This window comes from Hyaena hyaena, unplaced genomic scaffold (genome assembly GCF_003009895.1).
Source record: "Hyaena hyaena isolate Hyena2069 unplaced genomic scaffold, ASM300989v1 scaffold_322, whole genome shotgun sequence".
Classification (NCBI taxonomy): Eukaryota; Metazoa; Chordata; class Mammalia; order Carnivora; family Hyaenidae; genus Hyaena; species Hyaena hyaena.
In genome coordinates this window covers 499,738-520,107 of record NW_024080954.1, presented here as the reverse complement: position 1 = coordinate 520,107, position 20,370 = coordinate 499,738, and the positions used below count along the sequence as shown (strand labels likewise).

At 31.9% G+C, this 20,370-nt stretch overlaps 1 protein-coding gene across 4 annotated transcripts in view; it reads right to left on the bottom strand.

The window, feature by feature from the left end:
* RIMS1 (regulating synaptic membrane exocytosis 1) overlaps window positions 1-20,370 on the bottom strand; it is a 477,312-nt gene that overhangs the window by 82,528 nt on the left and 374,414 nt on the right. For all 4 annotated transcript variants that reach the window (XM_039248922.1, XM_039248923.1, XM_039248925.1 and 1 more), the window contains 2 exons: window positions 12,706-12,818; window positions 7,832-7,998 (listed from right to left, as the gene is read on the bottom strand). In XM_039248922.1, the coding sequence (XP_039104853.1) occupies window positions 7,832-7,998; window positions 12,706-12,818 (280 nt within the window). The remainder of the gene's footprint in view (window positions 1-7,831; window positions 7,999-12,705; window positions 12,819-20,370) is intronic.

Sequence of the window (20,370 nt, the reverse complement as noted above, 5' to 3'; positions counted from 1 at the left end):
ACCAACTTGACAATAAACTATTTAAGGAAAAAATTAAAAAAATAAAAAACAAACAAACAAACAACAACAACAAAAACCAAAACAGTCCTCCTGCTAATTTGGTAGCTACTATAGCACTGGGCATCCTTAATATAGCTGCTCTGTGTGGTAATTACAATACATCAAAGACAGAAGGGTGACAGAACTGGCCCCTGAGGAAGTCCTCATGTGCTATGAAAATCAGCCCTGAAGCAAAGTCAGTCCACATCCTAGCAACAGGTGGGGTTTCTTATACCTAAACCTGATCTTCTATGGAAGTAGAAACTATACCTGACATGAATCCAAAAGGTGGCACTGCTGGACATCAGTCATAACCTCAGACTAAATATACTCCTCCTCACCTCTGTGTCAATGGCAAAGATCACAACTGCAAACGAATCCTGTACCGTGAAGAGGAATTTGAATTTTGGGGATGGATTTCTCTTTCTTTGAAAAATATTCTCAGGGAATAAAATGGCTGGATTTGAAAGTTGCTTTAATATTAGGATCCATAACTTGTGTTATTTTCCTGGCACTTAATAAATGTATATACACTTTATACATCTTTATTAATATGTTACACTGAAGATGCACTGTTAGCAGCATGTAAGTTAATTTTTCTTATAGACTGTGGGGAAAATAATTAAGTAGTGAGAATTATCATTCTTATTTAACAAAAGAATATTAAATTAAATGTGTAATTTCATTTAGGATAATTAGAAAATTATTTAAAAACTTATACATAATCATAAATAAACTTGAATAAATTTTTCATATTATCTTCCAAAGACACAGTGACTTCTTTTTCTATTAAAGAAAAATTTCTAATTATCATTATCTACGATCTCTGTTGACCATGCTCTTTATCTATCTATTCATTCATTCATTTATTTTTAAGTGTTTTTTTTTTTTTTTTTTTATTTAAGAAAGAGAGCACAAGCAAGAGAGGAGGAAAGAGAGAGGGAGAGAGAGAATCTCAAGTAAGCTCCATGCTGTCAGTGAGGAGTCCAACGCAGGGTGTGATTTTACGAACCATGAGATCATGACCTGAGCCAAAGTCAAGAGTTGGATGCTTAATCTACTGAGCCACCCAGGCTCCCCAAACATGCCCTTTAAAATATTTTAAATTTAAAAAGAATCTATAATTCACTCTAACAGAAGAAATACAATAGGAGGTAAGTAGATTTCTATAAATAACAACATGTCACAATGTACTTTTAAAACTCTATGTACAGTATATCATTACTTTTCCCCCACATGAGTAGCCACTAAGATCTAATTATAATAATTTCTACAGACAATTCCATCTTCATAAGATATTTTGGGTTGCTATTAACTTTTGATAATTTATTATAACTGACCATTTTAATTGTGTATTATGCAGTAAGCATTCATCTAATATTTAACTGACATTCCCAGAATTTAACTAAATACATCTTAGTAAATCTATAATGAATTGGCAGAGTAGAAAGATAAAAACTAAGCAGGCTAGTGCTGTTTCAAACCAGACCAGTGCTGCTTTACTTCAAACTGCAGCAGTCTTAAATGGTTTGCAAGGAAGAACCCTACCAGGAAAACCTACTCACCTGTCTCAAGAGCTCTGTAAATTGCTGTTATCAAGACTGCTGTGTTACTTATAGTCACAGGTCAAGTAGTATTTTGTTTATGTTATGAGTATCCCATGGTATAATAATTTAAATGTATGGCACATTCATTCATATGGTTTATTAATAAGAATGGTATAGTAATTTTATGGTACCCTTTTTAAAGGGCACGTGGCACATTCTTTCCATCTCTTTATAGCTTTAATCTGGTCATAGGAAATAACAGTGGTAATGACCCATCAATCTCGGACTATTAAAACTAAGATGATACTATAAAAGAAGCCACTAGAGGATTACTAAAATAGCTTTCCTTTCTCAGATATTCAATATCCAGTATCTTTCACTATGTTCTAGTTCATTCTCTTCCCTACTAAATTTCCATGATATTTTCCTCCCTTTCTTTTCGGTACTTTTGTAGATCTCAATAGACTATTTTTCCATAATACTACAGGCAAGCATGCAAAATTAAGGGTAGATAGCTCTAAAAAATTTCCCTCTTGATCTCTTTTAATACATTCAGTGTCATTAGGCATAATAATTAGTAAGTATATAAAATGAAAGTTTAATTTTTCTTCTAAGCTGTTAATGTAGAAAGTGATTTTGCAGTTAAGTATTTCTCAAATGTCATTACAAAAAACATCTGAAGGCTATTTTTAAACGTTATCCTGTATTTCCTTATGGAACTAAAGAACTACTGTGAAATAAGGTATATTTGAAATTTTCTGTAACTTTTTCCAACATAACTGTAGTATCAGTTGATGATTTCTAGAAGATATTAACCTGTCCATTTATTTTCTATCACAATTAAAAATACCAAATAATTTAACCTATGTTTTAAAACTCTCCCTAAAATATATACCTATTTCCTTCAGTATATGCTTACTAAATATTATCCCTACTGACACCAAATGCCAAATTTTAGTAAATTTATGGCTGCAGGATTACTATTTGTAAATAGAAGATAATGTTTCTTAAAAATTTTTTTCATGCATAATAGGTGCTCATATAAGTAGCTTTGAAGAAATGAATGAATACATGAATCAAGTCTCCTACCACCTTAAAAAAAAAAAACAAAATCCTTTCATGTCTTTCAAACTATGAATGAAGAAAACAAAGATTATTGCTTTTGAAAGTATTCTTCTGAAAGGATAGGCCGAAAAGGTCAAAAACTATTTACATCAAATTTGCTCCTCAAGTTTGTTTATTAAAATCCAGCTTGCTCTAGAAAGCTAACTTTGTAGATCCAGGAGAACATATGTTACAAATGTGAATGCTGTTGGAAAATAGTTTTGACAAAGCTTCTAAAATTCTATAACATCTGAAAACAACTGTAGGATTATGGTTGCATTTGCTGCGCGGTTTTGTATTAACATCTGAAATATGTCTGGCTGGAAAAAAAACTGATTGATATATGATAAAGATGAAAAACAATTTCAGAGCTATACCAAGAAAATTCGTCTTTCTGTGATGAACATCTTCTGCAGATTTAAAAGTGAACACAGAAAACTCAGAAACTCAACATATTCTTTCTGGCTTCTACTATATGTGCATTTTTTATTGTCAATTGTGTCACCTCTACCAAGATACTGTGCATATTTTGTGGTTGGATGGGAAAACATTCTTTGAGGAATACGTAAGCAAATACTAAATTAAAATTATAAGGTATATCAAGAAATATCTGAAAAACTAGGAACCTCAATCTTTATTGATGCTTGCTATTTTAAAGTATTAAGTGTTGATTTTGTATTGTAAGAATCACACTAACAATTATTTAAGTTTTAAATTGTTTTAATTCTTGAGAATTAAAAAAATAATAATGTCACTCATTATATGAACACAAGGCTATTTACCCTAAACACAAACATCATAGTTCATTTTTTTCCTACTATAGTTCCACTGCATATGTAAGCTTTGAAAACATGAGAAATACTTTGGACTATTTTGAATGAACTATTCAGAATGCATCTGGGGGAAGGGATACCCCTTCTCAAGTCACACAGAACCATGTGGTTCAGCCAGTGGTATACTTGAGTGGTAAGATATTTGGTGCATAATCATCTCAAAAACAAAAGACTCAAGTGATGGCCCATGGATCTCTACTTTTCTTTGAAATGATACTTTAGAAATTGTTCATCTAAACATATTTATATTTTTCAACCTACAAACATCCTTATTATAAGTGCTTAATTCTATTTATCCTCAAACAGGCTTTAAAACAAATATATAGCCTTCTTATCTTTAAGGCAGAAAAAGATGCTAATTAACTAAAAAGATTTTTTCAAATTGCTCACAAGAACTTTTCAATATGGTAATTGATATTCTATGGGAAAGAGCCTTGTGGAATTAGTTAAGTTTCATATTGGAATAAGTACATACTGGACTAAGCAAAGACAAACTGCTTCAAGAGAAAACCTCCTAGGACCTTAAAACAGTAATGTGTACTGTGAATCATAAATAGGAAAATGTAGTGAGGAATGTTTGGAAAACTATAAATTATACAGAAGGTTGTGCCCATTGTTCATTTCACATGTGCTTATTTCAACATTTTCTTGGTTTATAATATACTTGATTAGAGGAAATCAAACTGTACATGGTATTTTAAGTACCTACATACTATGAATTTGTATAATGTGGATAAGATCATGTCATATAGTTTCCTTCTTAGTTCTTTGTGAGAATACGAGGTATTTGGTTGACTTTTAGGGTATTGAATACTGTCTTTGGAAGTGCTATAATTTCTTCTCAATCCTTGTGTTGACTTTCAGAATGAAACTCATCCAGTTTTATTCATATAATTGTATAGTATCATATAATAAATTACATATTGTATAATAAACACATCATATAATTAAACATTTATTGTGTTATAGGAAAATTTGAATACATAGGATTCATTATGTGATATTGTATGAAATGGTATATATGATATTATACAAATATGGAATCTATATATTCAAAATTTCCTATGGAATATATATTCAAATCTTACTATACATATATTCCACATATAATATATAATATACATGGAATAAGTCTATAAAAATAGATTTAGAGGCATCTGGGTGGTTTGGTTGGTTAAGCATCTGACCCCTGATTTTAGCTCAGGTCATGATCTCATGGTTCGTGAGATCAGGTCCCGAATCTGGCTCTGCACCGACAGTGTGGAGCCTGCTTGGGATTCTCTCTCTCTCTCTCTCTCTCTCTCTCTGTCTCTATCCCCCACCCCTGCTCATGCACATTCTCTCTCTTTCACTGTCAAAATAAATAAATATACATTTTTTTTAAATTGAAAAAATGAATTTAAACTATTAAATAGATTATAATCCCCTTGAGGATGTAGCAAGGCATTATACTTTAAGGTAGTGTTGGAAAATAATGGTGTCTTTATGCATGATAGGAATTCAAAAGTTTGCTGCTACTTATTATGACATATAAATACATTCTATCATCATAATTGATCAAACTTGTTCACCTTTTATCCATGAACCTGAATAAATAGAATTTTAAAACCTAAGCAGATGTTAGTTAAAAAAAAAAAAGAAAAGAAATAGAAACAGTATTATACTGAGAACAATCATGCCTCACAATGTTAGTTATGACAGTAGGGAATATTTAAAGGCCGAAGAGCCTGCAGCCATTATTCTAATCAGTGAGACACAGCATTTCTATATTGCTATCATTCTGTTCTTTTTTTTTTTTCATTCCAAAACCTCTTCTCAAGATTTTACCACATGGTTGATGATGGATGCAAAATGTGTGTGTGTGTGTGTGTGTGTGTGTGTGTGTGTGTGTGTGTGTGTGTATGCAGGTGTGTGTACTTGTGAGACTATGAAGATATGTGGGGAGAAGAATGTATAAGAAAAGATAATTAGACTGAATGTCAGAATAAAGAGCTACCCATATCTTAGATTTCCTCTCTCCTCCTCCTGAGTATTCTAAGAAATCAAATGCGTACCACATACAGAGAATCACTGGCTTAAAGTATGGGACGACAAGAAAAGTAATTCTTCATATTACCTTAAGGGGAAATTTGTTTAGCCATTAGCTTTAGGGCCTAAATTTACATAATCCACTTATATGTAAAAATAAACAAAAACTCTCTCAGCTTATATGTGTTCTAAGTTTCAGAGAAGGAAAAGTGAGCTGAAAACAGAAATGCCTAGAAAAAAATGATTTCTCACTAGGAAATTATTTGCACCCTTCTTAGGTCCATGCCTATCCACATCATCTTCAATAAGTAAGAAAATCTGTATGACTCAAGGAGACATACAAGAATCCTCTATCTTTTGTTTACTATCTTGATATAATCAGTGTTGATTTGTTAAACTGGCATTTTTCCACAAAGAACACTGGTTCCAATATCCTACCATGTAGTTCCTTCTGAACCCCTTTGTATGAAATCATAGTCCCTTGTTTCACTACCTAGTTTCTGTTCTTTGCTTTCTTCCTCAAAAATCACAGTCAACTTTTTCCTAAACACCAAGGTTTGAAGGATACTATTCTCCTGAAATTTCAAGAGAATAAAAGTGGGCCCACAAATTATTCCTGCAATTGACTAGTAATATGGATTCTATTAAGCAGTAATACTCTATAGCACAGGACTCACTCAAGGTACTTACTTCTATTGTGAATATAAATACAAATTACTTCAAGACTTATGGCTTTATAATTATTCACTAAGTTGTTTTTAATGATTAAATGTGAAAAAGTCCTTGTTCAAGTCCTACTTACCAATACTTTTGCTAACTTGAATATGTTGTGAAACATAATATCTTAATATTTCAATTGAAAGGAATCTATTAGAATAATTTTTACCTCTTGACCCTAAGCAGCTCAATGCGGTTATGTCTTTTAGCCCTTTTAATTCTATCTTAAATTGTAGAGAATGTCATATTCCATTAGGACCAGATGCTAAGAATCATAAATAGAGATAAAGCATGTTCTATTAACATCTTCATCAGTTGAAATTGCTCATGTAGATGATCAGAATATGACACTGTTAATTAACAGTAAGATAATTACTCTCGATTTGCTTCAGCAGATGAGCTAGGTATAGGGAAACCTGGGAAGAAGAAATCCTTGAACATATTTTATTTCATATCATCAAACTGTGTGACAATAGATTTTCAGAGTATTAGAAGGTAATTTCTCCTATTCTGAACATTTATGTCTCTTGGGCCATTCATCAAGCCCCAAATTCCCTCAGCGAAACTTCTAATTCTGGAAACTAGTTAAGAAGAAATATAAAATACGCCTTGCCCATAATGAGTCTGCTTTACATAAGATGGCACTTGAATTCCTATAGTCTTTTCCCTTTCACAGCAGGGTATTTTCATTGTAGGAGACAAAAGCACAATTGGAGATTTAAACAAACCTCATGCAAATTTGTTACAACTCATGTAATGGAAACTAGGGATGTATATTTTGTATCACATCTGGTCAATCCTACTCTGAAAGCAGATCAACTACTACGGGACTAAAGAAGTGATCAGCAAACTATGGCCCATGGGCAAAATGTAGCCCGCTTCTTGTTTTTATAAATAAAATTTTATTAGCATATACCCATGCTCATTTGCTTGCACAGCTTTCACACTACAATGACATCATAAAGTAAATGCAACAGAAACTGTCCTACATGGCCTAAAATATTTACTATCTGGCCCTTTACAGGAAAGGATTTCTGGCCCTGGACTAAAGGATGCTCTGTGGATTTAATCATATTAGAAAAAACTCCTGTAGGGGCCTTTGAGTGGCTTCAGTTGGTTAAGCATCTGACTCTTGATTTTGGCTGAGGTCATGATTTCAATGGTTTGTCTGTTTTTGAGCCTCATGCTCAGAGTGGAGCCTGCCTAAGATTCTCTCTCTCCCTCTCTCTTTGACCCTCCCCTGCTCATGCTCTCGCGCTCTCCCTCTTTCTTTCCCTCAAAATAAATAAATAAACTTAAAAAAATAAGAAAGTCCTGTAAATGTGACTCTAAGCAATCTTTAAAATTATGACTATGGTTATAAGCTAGACAGTACCAAACAGTCTATAGGCGATATTATACAACAGCGAATAAATGTTCCACCCACTCCAGTCCCAATGATATTAGTGAAATGTTTCTGTCACTTGACCTAAACTGTATTTTAGCAAGAACATTAAGAAAGCTAGTTGCATTTTTATCCCCTCGATACAAACCTGGTTTATATAGAGAGTATTGCCAACTCACCTGATTCTACCCCTGGGGTGCTCAGATTGCTCTGACATAAAGCTTGTGCTGCTGAGGCGTGAGGCACTGCTGGTTCGGGAAATGGCGGACACATCACTGACATCACTATCTGATGATTTGGCAGAGACGTTATCACAGCTTCTGTACTGATCTTTATGTATGTTATACTAAAGATTAAAAACAAGAAAGTGTGAGCTCCATCATCAGGTTGTGGGAAAAGAGACATACACGGTGAGGTTAATGACTACTTAGCCCACACCAAGTAAAACTGGACCTTCATGAAAGTAGGTGTGGAATTTAAAATAATCCAAATATTAATGTAATATATGATTTTCAGTACAAAAATCCTACATCTTCAGTGGTAAAAATAAATAAATAAATAAAATGGCTTATGAAGGCTGAATTAGAAATCAAACAAAAACTTTAAATGCTTGGGTGGAAATTTCACTGAATAAATTATTGGCATATACTTGAAACCTCAAAATTGTATTATGTACTTTTTTCTAGTGTACCGGTTACTCTATTCTTGCTCTAGTTTTCATTATTACCCATTTTATTCACCTCTACTCAAGCATGGTATAGACTGCTTCTATCTGTCTGTAGTTTTGATTCTTTCCCAAACTATTCAATTTACCTACACATTTTCCCTATTTTTAGACATCACATTGTTTCAAATTACTTCAAAAACTGTATCTCTTCACAAAGAAGGGCAGTGCCAAAAGCTGAGGGGATGTGCCAACAAGGAGAGGAGCCATGGAGGTAAAGACTGGACTTTGACTTTCCACTATAATTAATTAGAGATTTTCAGATTTAAACTATCAGCTCAGGATCAAAAGTAAAAAAAAAAAAAAAAAAAAAGAATTCCTATTAAAATTTGAATTTACACTGTATGTTGTATTTTTAAATTTGTCTTTGGTATTCATTACTGAAGATTTTAGAAATCATTAGGTAAAAGATTAAAACAGGCAAAGTTGTCAGAGCAGTTAATAAACTCTTCTTTCTACTTGACTCTTACTGCAGTGGGTCACACCACAAATGGCTTTATATATTATTACTTTATATATATGTGTTTTTATTATAATAAATAGTTACATTATAACCACTTAACCTTAATTGTATACAATTTTGAAATACCTAATATACTCAGTGATTCTCTTATTTTTGGTACTGTAATTTAAGATAATACAGCTTATTAACAAAAGAACACATAACTAAAAGGAATACACGACTAAACACTGGGTATTTAAGTTGTTTATTAAGTAATTTAATTTTACATTTATGCATTAAAGTGTGAAAATGTCAAATGTTTATTAAAGTTGTAGAAAAGCTCATCCAATCTCTGATGTTCCATATCAAATGACTTTTAATGAACCTAAAATAATCCATTCTGTTTATAAAAATTTGTATAATTAATTGTCTTGCTAAAGTACACTAAATAAAATGATGCTAAAATCTTGGATCTGTATATACAAAAAGAAGTTTAAAACAATACTACCTTTAAAAAATGTTAGAAAAGATTATCATGTTCATTTAAAATTTTCTCAGATAAGAATAGTTCAGGCATGAGATATTTACATGTTAGTTTTAATTCTTCACCTCTCATGTGTATGTACTGAGCAAGAATTTTCACGTCAAGCATGAAAACAATTTTGAATTATAGAATATCGATGAAATTATCTTTCTCAAGAATTTTTTCATAATTGTATGACTTGTTTTTGAATGCCATATGTCAAATTATAATCCAAGAAAATATTCATATATGTCCAGAATTTAGCTATTTATACAACTTGATGTATGCTCTAACATTAATATGATTTACGATAAGGTGCATTTTAAATTAATGTGGAAATGTTTCATCATCAAATTCTGTTACAACTGATTAACATGATCCTGACATGATTCATTTAAATCAGAACTATTTTTTTATTTACAGAGTAGATGTGGTAAATAAAAATGCTGACAGCAGGATCTGAATTTAATACTGGTAGTGGGATACAAACACAACTCCTATATTTCCTGTCTTGGAAATGATTTTGCTAGGTATATATATCATGTAATTATTATGTTGTTTCCAAATATACTGAAATGATAGCTTGTCCAAGAGAGAATATGAAAGAATTGGGTTCTAATACCAAAAAACCCATACACGGCAGTAGGAGATTTTTTGACATCGTATTGAACCCAGAACAAATGTTCCCCTTATTTGGCAAATGCCCATAATATGGCAGTGTAGACTACAGCATAAGGGTCTGTGAGTATATATGGAACTTTCTCCTAAAGAAATCTTTCTTTTCTGTAAGCTATCTCTTCAACATTTTTTGTATATAGACTCCTGCTATTTCAGCAAAGTGATAAGACAATGGATCTTAAATAACTATAGATCATTTTAAATTTTTTTATTTTGGGCTAAAGAACAATCCATCATTCTCACACAAGATCAGTTTTCTTTGCATTTAGTTATTTGAATGAAATGAAAGACTTTTATATCACCTTTTACTATTATATTTACTTATTTTCAAAATCTGCTGGAAATTTAAATCATCACTTTGACTTTTAATCAGGCATAATTTGTTACATTTCCTATTTACCAATTAAATATTTTAATGGAAACACATTAACTATGTTTTTAGAAATAATATCCATAGGAAGAATTTATACTAATCACACAGCAGGGAAATAAGTCATTGATGTGAAGGGAGGCTCTAATTCTAGGGCAGCTATTTTTAAAAATAAGTAATAATAAACACTTAAGAGCTACCTACAAAACCATCACATTAGTCTTGGTTGCTGTTCCTGGGCTATAGAAACACAAACACTTACTTTTTAAAATGTGAGTGCCTAACTCACCCTCCAATTATGAATTTCACCTCATCACTAGGGAATGTAAAAAATAGCATGGTATCACATTTCAGGGATCCTGAAGCAGTTTGTGTTTTTTCAAAAGGAAAGTTAGTGAGAGAAAAAGAAAAGGGATGCTTGTGCAAAGGAGGGAGCAAAGGCAAAATATGATGGTTTAATTGCATGCAAATTAAAAGCCCTAGAAGAACTTCTGAATCCAACTGGAATGATGCGTACATTTCAATGATGCAAGACACAGAACAGTAGTACCTAAGTTTCAGATAAGGAGTCCTAGGGCTCATCACTCCACAGAAAGGCTTTACTAATTCTTGGTTAGCCCTCAGTTTTCATAAACTGGGTAAATAAGAGATCTGGAATAGAAGATCAAGTTCATGCAGTTCTAAATTTCTACGAAATCAGAGAACTTGGATTCTCCCAACCAAGATAAACCTACTTTTGATTTATCATGAATATTAAGTATCAGTGGTTGTTTAGACTTTCCAGGGCACTTCATTTTTAGATTTTTTTTGATCAATTGATTAATGATTAGAGTCCTAGTTCAGAAAGATCCAGAAAGCTTTTCAGTGTTACCTTGATTGTTTACCTCTTTCTTGCTTCGCATACTGGCCCTAACTCCAACTTGATGTTCTATTTGACCTTATCCTTTAACATGATGCTAAGACATCAATGAGGCATATCCAACTACAATGAAGCATTTCCAGTTTTAAGAACTTTTCTAAATAACTTCATCCAACTGTGGAAGCAGAAAACGTAACTCATCCTGTCTTCCAATCTCTACCGCATTTGTAGTAGAAGAAAATAAAGATGATGATGATATTCATAAAGAAGACAAACAAATGAGCTAAGTGAAAATAATTAAGAATGAACCGCAGGGAAGACTTGTGGAGTAGAATCAGCAACTCTATGGAACATCTAGATATTCTGCTTACTGTTTTGTTTTAACAATTTTAGAGTTTAAAGTGTTGTTTCAGACTCCTAGGATATTGAGCCTCACTTAATCACATCTCAGCTGGAAATCCTCCTGCAGCTAACCTAAAATGTAAGTAAAGTGATAAACTGCATCCGATACACAGGACTCTATTGGAGTCTGATGACAAGTCATATTTTGTAACCAGTTGATTTTCTTGCATTAATCTCTGAATATCTGACTGAGATCAACCTCTAACATTTAAAAATCAGTAGGCTTTTCTACAGTCATATTTCAAATTAATAATGTTGATGTAGTAGTTTTTTTTTTATTTTTAATTTCTAAAGAGTCATTACTTCCAAAATGGCTTCTTGACACGAAATTATAACACAGGTTGTTCTGTAATGGCTGGTGCCACTTTTGTAGTTATTTAAAAAAAAAAGAATTTTTAAATAAACCAGATAATATATTTAGAATTGCTTCACGAGGTATACAATTCTATGCATGTTTTAATTAAAATTATTAGGTGCTAGTTAGCAGTTTATAAATTCCTAGTGCATCCTTACAAAATGATGCTGAAATATAAATTAAATGTTTTAATGGCACTTGAATTTGGGTGAGTTTCAGTTTCTAAGAATTTGCTATCATTTACTTTTCTTACTAAAGACGGATCAATGAGAAATCCCACGTTGCACAACTTATGTCATTCACTAATAAATCTCAATAGTAAACATCAATCTAAAATAATACTTAAGACCATGAATCTACATCTTAATATTTTAAATGCAATTTAAGCAATAATATGGCTTTATGTCTTGCTTATTTACATGAATTTGACTATTGACAATAAATCATTGAGTAACTTTAATAATATCAAGTATTTACATTTTCTTTTTAGAAAAAACATCAAATCCAAGTTAATAAGTAACATTTTAACAAAGTTATATATCTTGTGAAAATATCAAAAGGAGGAGGTTATGATGCAAGACCATTACGTGAATGATAACTTCTCTCACAGAACCTGGTGCTTGCTAGTCCTACCTGCTATATATATATACACTGTACATTTTTAAAAGGGAAACTATTGGTTGGATACTACTAGTTTTACCTTGGAATATTGCTCGCGATCAAGTTCTTGACTAGAACCAGACCCTGTTGTCTGCTTAAATCGATGCACTTTCATTTTCATCTGTCTTGTTCGCTCCTCCACTACTAAGCTTGCTGCAAAAACACACAATGGAAGCCTATTAACACAGGTGAAGCACCTTTTAGGAACTGAATGGTTTAAGATTTCAATTATTTTGATATGATTTCAATTAAATGAAAATTTAGAAGTAACACATGACTAATAAACAAAATGCAGAATATACAATGCTAGCACCTGTTAATTTAAAGATGAACACGACTCAAATCACACAAAATGGGGAACACAAATGTTAGTAACAAAATATAAGTACCCTGCTGATTCTTCACCTGATATGAAATATTTTCGTTCCATTAAAAAATGACAATGTGAAATCAGATTTAATTGTGAAAATATGCTTTCCATTTAATCAACTGGTTGTTGCATGTACATATATAGAGAAAACAAATATGCATACTAAACACATCACGCATATATGCACATGCTTAACATGCATGCACACACCCACTTAAAATCCTTAGCTAACAGCAGTCACCTAAAAACTATTTTAATTGATAAGCACCTGCTTTGTTGAGGCACTCTTATTAAATCATTAATTTCTACCTGTAGCATTTCATGAATATTTTCCAGTTTTAGAAAGGACTAAGAGAAAAGATTGGATTTCTATTTCTGGTGGCTCTGTCTGACCACATATATGAAATTTCTATGCTTTGAAAATATGATATAAAATTTTTAGCCCTTTGATTTATAATTTGTAAGGAACTGAATTGCATTTAAGTCTTTATTAATCTCTTGAGTAGCAAGTGTGACTGTTTAGATGGGAAAATTATAGGCTTCAATAAAGTACAAGTTATTTTAAGTCAGAATCCATCAGAAGCAGCTTAGCTTCAAAAGCAGGCCGTTAATTTAGACATTTTTACAAATGAAGGGGAAAAAAGAGCCAAGAGTGCAGAATAAACTCTTCAAAACATACACCTGTGTTGTATGAGACCTATGTTTCTTTTTTACAACTTATCTTTTGACAATTTCCTGGACTATTCAACTTCTGTAACCAGTGCTAAGACTTATTTTTAAGTTATGTATATAAATATATTTATGGAACAAGACCTGTTTGTGTGTGATCAAAGTATTGGAGCTTCTGCCAAGAGGGCCTAATGACTTAAAAGGATAGTATAAATATTGATATATGTGACTTAACTTGGCTGATTATTTCATCTCTTACAAGGAGTTTAGAAAGAAACTTGCTGGCAAATTTTTCCAGTGCAATGATTAAAAAAGGCCTATCATCCTTGATAAAAGACACTGACACCAATTATAAAAATTAAGGAAATATGTAGCTTTTATTGTGTGTTCAAGTACAGACTAATAGCACAAGAGATAAATACATAGTTTGAAATGCATGGGTAAATGTTTTAATTATACTTTTAGCATAAAATTGTTAGATGTTTAGCTTTGTTTAAATTCAGCAAATGTGATAGACAATATCAATCCCTGACATCACAGTTCTGTGAATTAAGCAATGATGAACACTTGCTGTGGAAATGTTGATCTCAGAGACAGGAAATGATGACTGTATGATTAAAAGATGGCTCTATGGAGATTTTGAGAAAAGTAGTTCAGAAATTTATTAAATACTTGACAATATTAAATGATTCAGAAGGAGTACTAAAAAGTAAAAGGCTACTTGAGATTAATTAGAAATGGAAAGTTATTTAGAAATATGAGATATTTGCAGAAAGTCATATACAATACAAGAAAATGGATAAATATCTCTTCTCTGTCTTCTACCTGTTTGTGGGTGCCTCTGGACACTTGCTCAGTCATTTGCTTTGAGCTTTGAGGAAGTTAAATGAACTGTATGTAATCAGCTGCGCTCTACACTTAAAAACTTGAAGTAGCTCAAAGCCATCTCTACTTGTGATAAAAGCAGATTTAAATTGTATAAGCTTAATATTCTACTAAGTGATATTAATTTTAAGAAAAATTTTCACATTGGTTAGCCCAGAGCTTTGTAACCTTCGCTTTTAGTATCATGAAATTCCTAGGGAAGACAGTTAGCTTGACACTGAAAAGATTATTTCCCAAGAACTACTGGCCTGAAGCAAACAGTTCTGATTTTAGCCTGCCAAGACAACACCTTGTGTTTCTAAATATGACATGGCTGCACCTAAATCTTTATTTTGCAAAACTCAAAACTAAATCATAAGGAGACAGTGGTAGCCTAGCTAAAAGGAATCCTAAAATGGTTTTAAATGACTTCACTTTGACCTTCCCAAAATGATTAATATACCATCTTTATTCTTAAAGGAGTGAAAGTTGACATCTTTTAGTGTAAGAAAGAAAATCCCCAAATTTTGACTCAAAACCATGAGTAGACTCCCTTGACTGGACAGCAAAAATGTAGTTGCCATGCTGTCTTCACTGCTTGCTCTCAGATTTCAAGAATAGAAGCAAAATGCAAATAGCTTATCATTTATTACTCATATCAAAAGATCAGATAATTACATAAAATTTACATTTTTTAGTAGTTCCCATTATTTCCTTATGGTTTGTAGATTAGTGTGTATTCTGAAATGACTTTATATAAGTTACCATGTTTCAGTAAAAGTTTTTTTCATAGACATCAATGAAGAAGCTTCAGTGTGAATTTGGAGAGTTCTTACAACTTTTTATAGAGTTTGCTTACTTGCATTTTATTTTTAAACCATTTATTGTGAAATGAAATGACATTATTTGTGAATTATTGGAGCATATATCTAAAGAAGAAAAACAAATATAAGAATTAAAATAAAATATTTATCACAAGTTTGAACCAGATGACATGATTATTAATGTACATGATTTATACAGAATAATAGCTACTTAGTAATGATAAAACTGAATTGAATTCTTGGAATCTCATTACCTGTCGAGTATCCCAATATAATTAAAATGAGCCACAGCCAATAGAGCTCAAATATCTTACTTTAAAAGAATGATTACTAATAATCATTTAAAATTTTTGTATTGACTTTTAAAGCCAATAGCATAATTAAAATATGAAATATCTTCCAATTCTCCCAAAAATCCTAGCATTAAATTCACATTTTAGGAGTATCCTGAATGTTGATAGCATTGTAAACTAACAAAATTTTTAAAATGCCAGTTGCTATTTCTTTATAAAGAGAATTTAAAAATTGGAGGACTTCTGGGTTTTAATGTATTTTTAATTTCAAAACTGTCACATACCAGAGTAAAAAAAAAACCCTCTTATTTTCTACAACAAATGTAATTATCATGCAATTGCATTTAGTCTTTGAATGAACATATAGTCATCAGATACAATATACTCAAAAAAGAAGGATGTTTGCTATAAGCTGTTTCAGCAATAACTTCAGATAAAGTGACAGTATAAGCAATTCTTCTCTACCTCTAAGGTACAATTAACAATATAATTTTATACAAAATTTCTTTAAGCTTGAATTATTTACTATGCCTTCCAAAAGATGAATGCTGACTGATGTTGAATAAATTGTGCTGTTTAAAAAAGCAGATAGTTACATAACCTAAAAAATATTTATTGAACTTAAATCCATTTTCTTCAGAGCCACTTTTTTTTCAGTTATTTTTAAACTCTGGCATTTTAATCAAGTAAATGTCTATATATCAAATATCAATTCAACATTACAATTAAGAAAATATAAAACTAGAACTTTTTTACAGGTTAATTTAAAATCATACTTATGAAATCATTTCATCTAAACTCAACAGGGCCTCTGATTAGAGCATGAAAGATGAGAAAAATAAATATGATTTTAAAAGTCTATAATTTATTACAATTTTCTAGTGTAAAGTATTAAATATTATACAAATTAATTACTCTCTTTTCATTTTCCATATTTTGTGATGCATACTTATTTTAATGGTATGGATGATCTTTGATGAAACCATAAAGAAGCTGAAATCATTTGCAAATACTGCGCTTGTGTCTACATGCATTTCTTGTAGATCTATCTCTTTCATAAGACTATTAAAGAGGCCTGTGACTTAAAAATTAATAAAAAAATAAAAAGCTTAACAATCTTTAATAAGTCTTCTTCCTTAACTCATCACTGAAAACTATATGTATATAGTATTACCTCTTCCAAAGAGAATGTAATTTTTCTGAGAAACTCCTTGACTCACCAGACATTTGCAATTTCCTTAAAAATATTTTCAATATTATAGTTAGGTGTAATTTAAGATAATTATAATTTAATTATTATACTTTCTTAAATATATTTAAAATTTATTTTATAAATTTATAATTATATAAAGATAAATTTGCTCTGAATCTTCATTTCTTTCTATGAATTTGGAATTTCAAATGTTTGTGTTTACAGGCAAAAAAGAAAATCCATACCATATATTGTTAAGTCTTCAAGTACTTTTGAGTATTCTAAGTGAAACAAAAGCGTAAAAGAGAACAGGAAAAATAAAAATTTCTATATTACTGAATATATTAAAGTAAAAACATTATGAGTATTTTACTTTGTAACAAGGTTATAGCTAGTACATCTAACAATGGTGACACAGGATAATATTTGGACAGGATAATAAATCTTGTCAAGTCAACTACGATGTTATACCTTGTGAATAGAACAATTAACGTCTTTGTTTCACTGTTATTGAGTAGTACAGTGAGTCCTCAGTGATAATGGAGCCCCATCTTTGCTCCAATGTATGTCTCAGAGAGAGCAATGATAAATGACCATATATCTGGAATTTGTCAGGTGGAATGAAATAAATAAATGAAACACCTACAATGTCTCAGTTATTGACAATATTGAAAAAAAATTTCTTCTCTGAAGCAGTTAAAAAAATCACTGATAGTGGGGACTCAAACATAAGAAACAATATAATATGTGACATGGAGACGACAAAGTAATAAAAGATGAAAAATATTTAGCTGATTTTATAACCATTATAAACTATACACAGCCTGAGTAGAAAGATGGGTTGATGCCTGAAAATTCTGAAAATGTAATACTAGTCTCTAACAGGTTTTTAGGCTTTAGAAGGACACAAATTGTTAAGATGTATAAACATTCTCCAAGCATCTGGAAGCAATGTGGCAAAATGGTAAATCCCTAGGATGTGGAATGACTAGGCATAGATGATAATCTTAGACCCATTACCATTCATCAGTTCATCACTGCTGCCTTGATCAATTCCTGAGACATTTCTTCATTATGGAGTTTTTATTTATAAAGTGATTAAGATTACTCAGTGTAACCTCCAGTTATTGTGGTTTATGATTTTGTATAATTTCAACAGGGTTATTAGTAAGGTATTTTTTCCATTTTCAAAAAATGGAAAACTACAACAATGACTTTCTCACTTGCTCTAGTACCTAATTTCCAGCATTTAAAAATCTGCCAACTTGCTACAACTACAGATATTAGGGGGAAAAAATCACCAGTGTATTTTATATTACTGTTTATTATCATGGTTTCTTCTCAACTGAAAAGTATTCCCTTGCATGTTCATCCTGTTTTTGGAATCATACAAATGTAGTAAGCAACTGTGATGTAATACTAATATGTCCTCTATCTTCCACATGCATATACAGTATGTGTACATGAAGATTAAATGTTTAGACTATTTAGACTATACAGAAAGGCCCAAATTCTAGATCACTTTCCCAGAATAAAATGCATTTCAATTTGCAAGGGTAGAAATGTGTCAAATAATTTCTCTTGTGCTCTTATATGCTTCTCAAATATGAAGGATTGTGTTATACTAGTATGACCAATAAAAATACAAGATAACATCTATCCAGCATGAGAAACATTAAACACAACAAGTAAATAACATGTTAAATGTTATTTAACACATTACCTTTAAAGGCTTTTAAAGAAAATAACCTGTGTTTTGGCATTGATCATTGAAATGCAGTATTGGCATAGGAGAAATAGGTAACTTGTACATATAATCACTCAAATCTCACTGCAGCCAAAGGCACATACCATCCCTTGTAACAGCATGCTGATTTTCACTGAACTTTCTAAAACAAAGTGCAGGATTTCCAACCCCAAACATCACCTTCAGTGTCAAAATTGTCAGGACCAGAGCAACATTCAAAATACTAATCAGACACCTGACAGATAAGAAAGTCAGGCTCTTGATGAAGGAATCTGCCATTTTACCTGCCCTTTTATGTTTCACAGGGATAACAGGCTTTTTAAAATGTTTTTCTCTTCTGAGAGGGGACACTGTTTTCCTTATGAGATACTTCTTAGAACACAGTCTTTGTGAAAAGCAGCCCATGTAGGTAAGGCTTCTCTGGGGGAATAACAAAATCATTCCTTGAGGGGTCATGTTGTTTATTCCAACTGGTCTTCAATATATATATATATATTTTTTTAATTTTTTAAAATTTATTTCTAGGAGAGAGAGAGAGAGAGACAGTGTGAGCAGGGGAGGGTCAGAGACAGGGAGACACAAACTCTGAAATAGGCTCCAGGCTCTGAGCTGGCAGTCAGCACAGAGCCCGATGTGGGGCCCGAACCCACGAACCGCGAGATCATGACCTAAGCGAAAGTCGGACGCTTAACCGACTAAGCTACCCAGGCGCCCCTGGTCTTCAATATATTTATCCATAGTTTTCATTATTTCAGTTACACTGACAGCAATAGTATCTGTCTTGAAAGGTTTGATGTGGCATAACTGCTAAATTCAATATCAATTTTTTGACAGTCTCTTTCCTTTTGTAAAAAATATTTACCAGCCTTAAAACTTGTTCAAAAATACAATATTTAAGGGAAATACATATTGTTAAAAAAATCAAAGAGCTTATGCATGGCTAGACCTCTGTCTGCCTTTTAGTTTCCCTCTGTACTTTCCCCACAAATCCCGAGAAGAAAGGTAATAACGTTCTTCCACAATGAGGCATATATTGCAAGTTGAGCCTTAGCTGATATAAGTGTTAAATACTTTGAAGTTTTAAAAGTCTATATACTATTGTAAATAACCAAATATGAATCAGTAAAATGGGAAAATAAAGTTAAAACCAAGAGTTCTGGGGTGCTTGTGTGGCTCAGTCAGTTAAACCTCTGACATCGGTTCAGATCATGATTTCATAGTATGTGATTTTGGGCCCCACATAGGGCTCTGCGTTGACAGCTCAGAGCCTGGAGCTTGCTTCAGATTCCGTGCCTCTGTGCCTCTCTCTCTTTCTCTGCCCCTTCCACGCATGTTCTCTCTCTCTCTCTGTCTCTTCTCTCGTAAATAAATAAATAAACTTAGGGGGAAAAAAAACCCAAGAGTTATAAACTATTTTATATGAGCTGCTTCACTTTTTAAGTGAAGGGTAGAATGACAAGCATATTTATGGATTTATGGCAAAAAAGAAATGGATAAATTAGACACTTTTACTATTATGAACAGCCCTTCATAAATATTCATCAGTGTTCAAGAAAAGCAAAGCCCTAGAAGATAAAGAAACTTAAATCTTCAAAGTCACAACATGATAGGATAACTGGAAATGAATCACCTGGCCAAATATGCATCTAATAAAAATGTTAATAAAATCAAAATCTTTTTTTACTTAGTAGTAGTTAAAATAATGCTGCTTCTGAAGGATACACAAATTAATTTACTTGTTTTAGC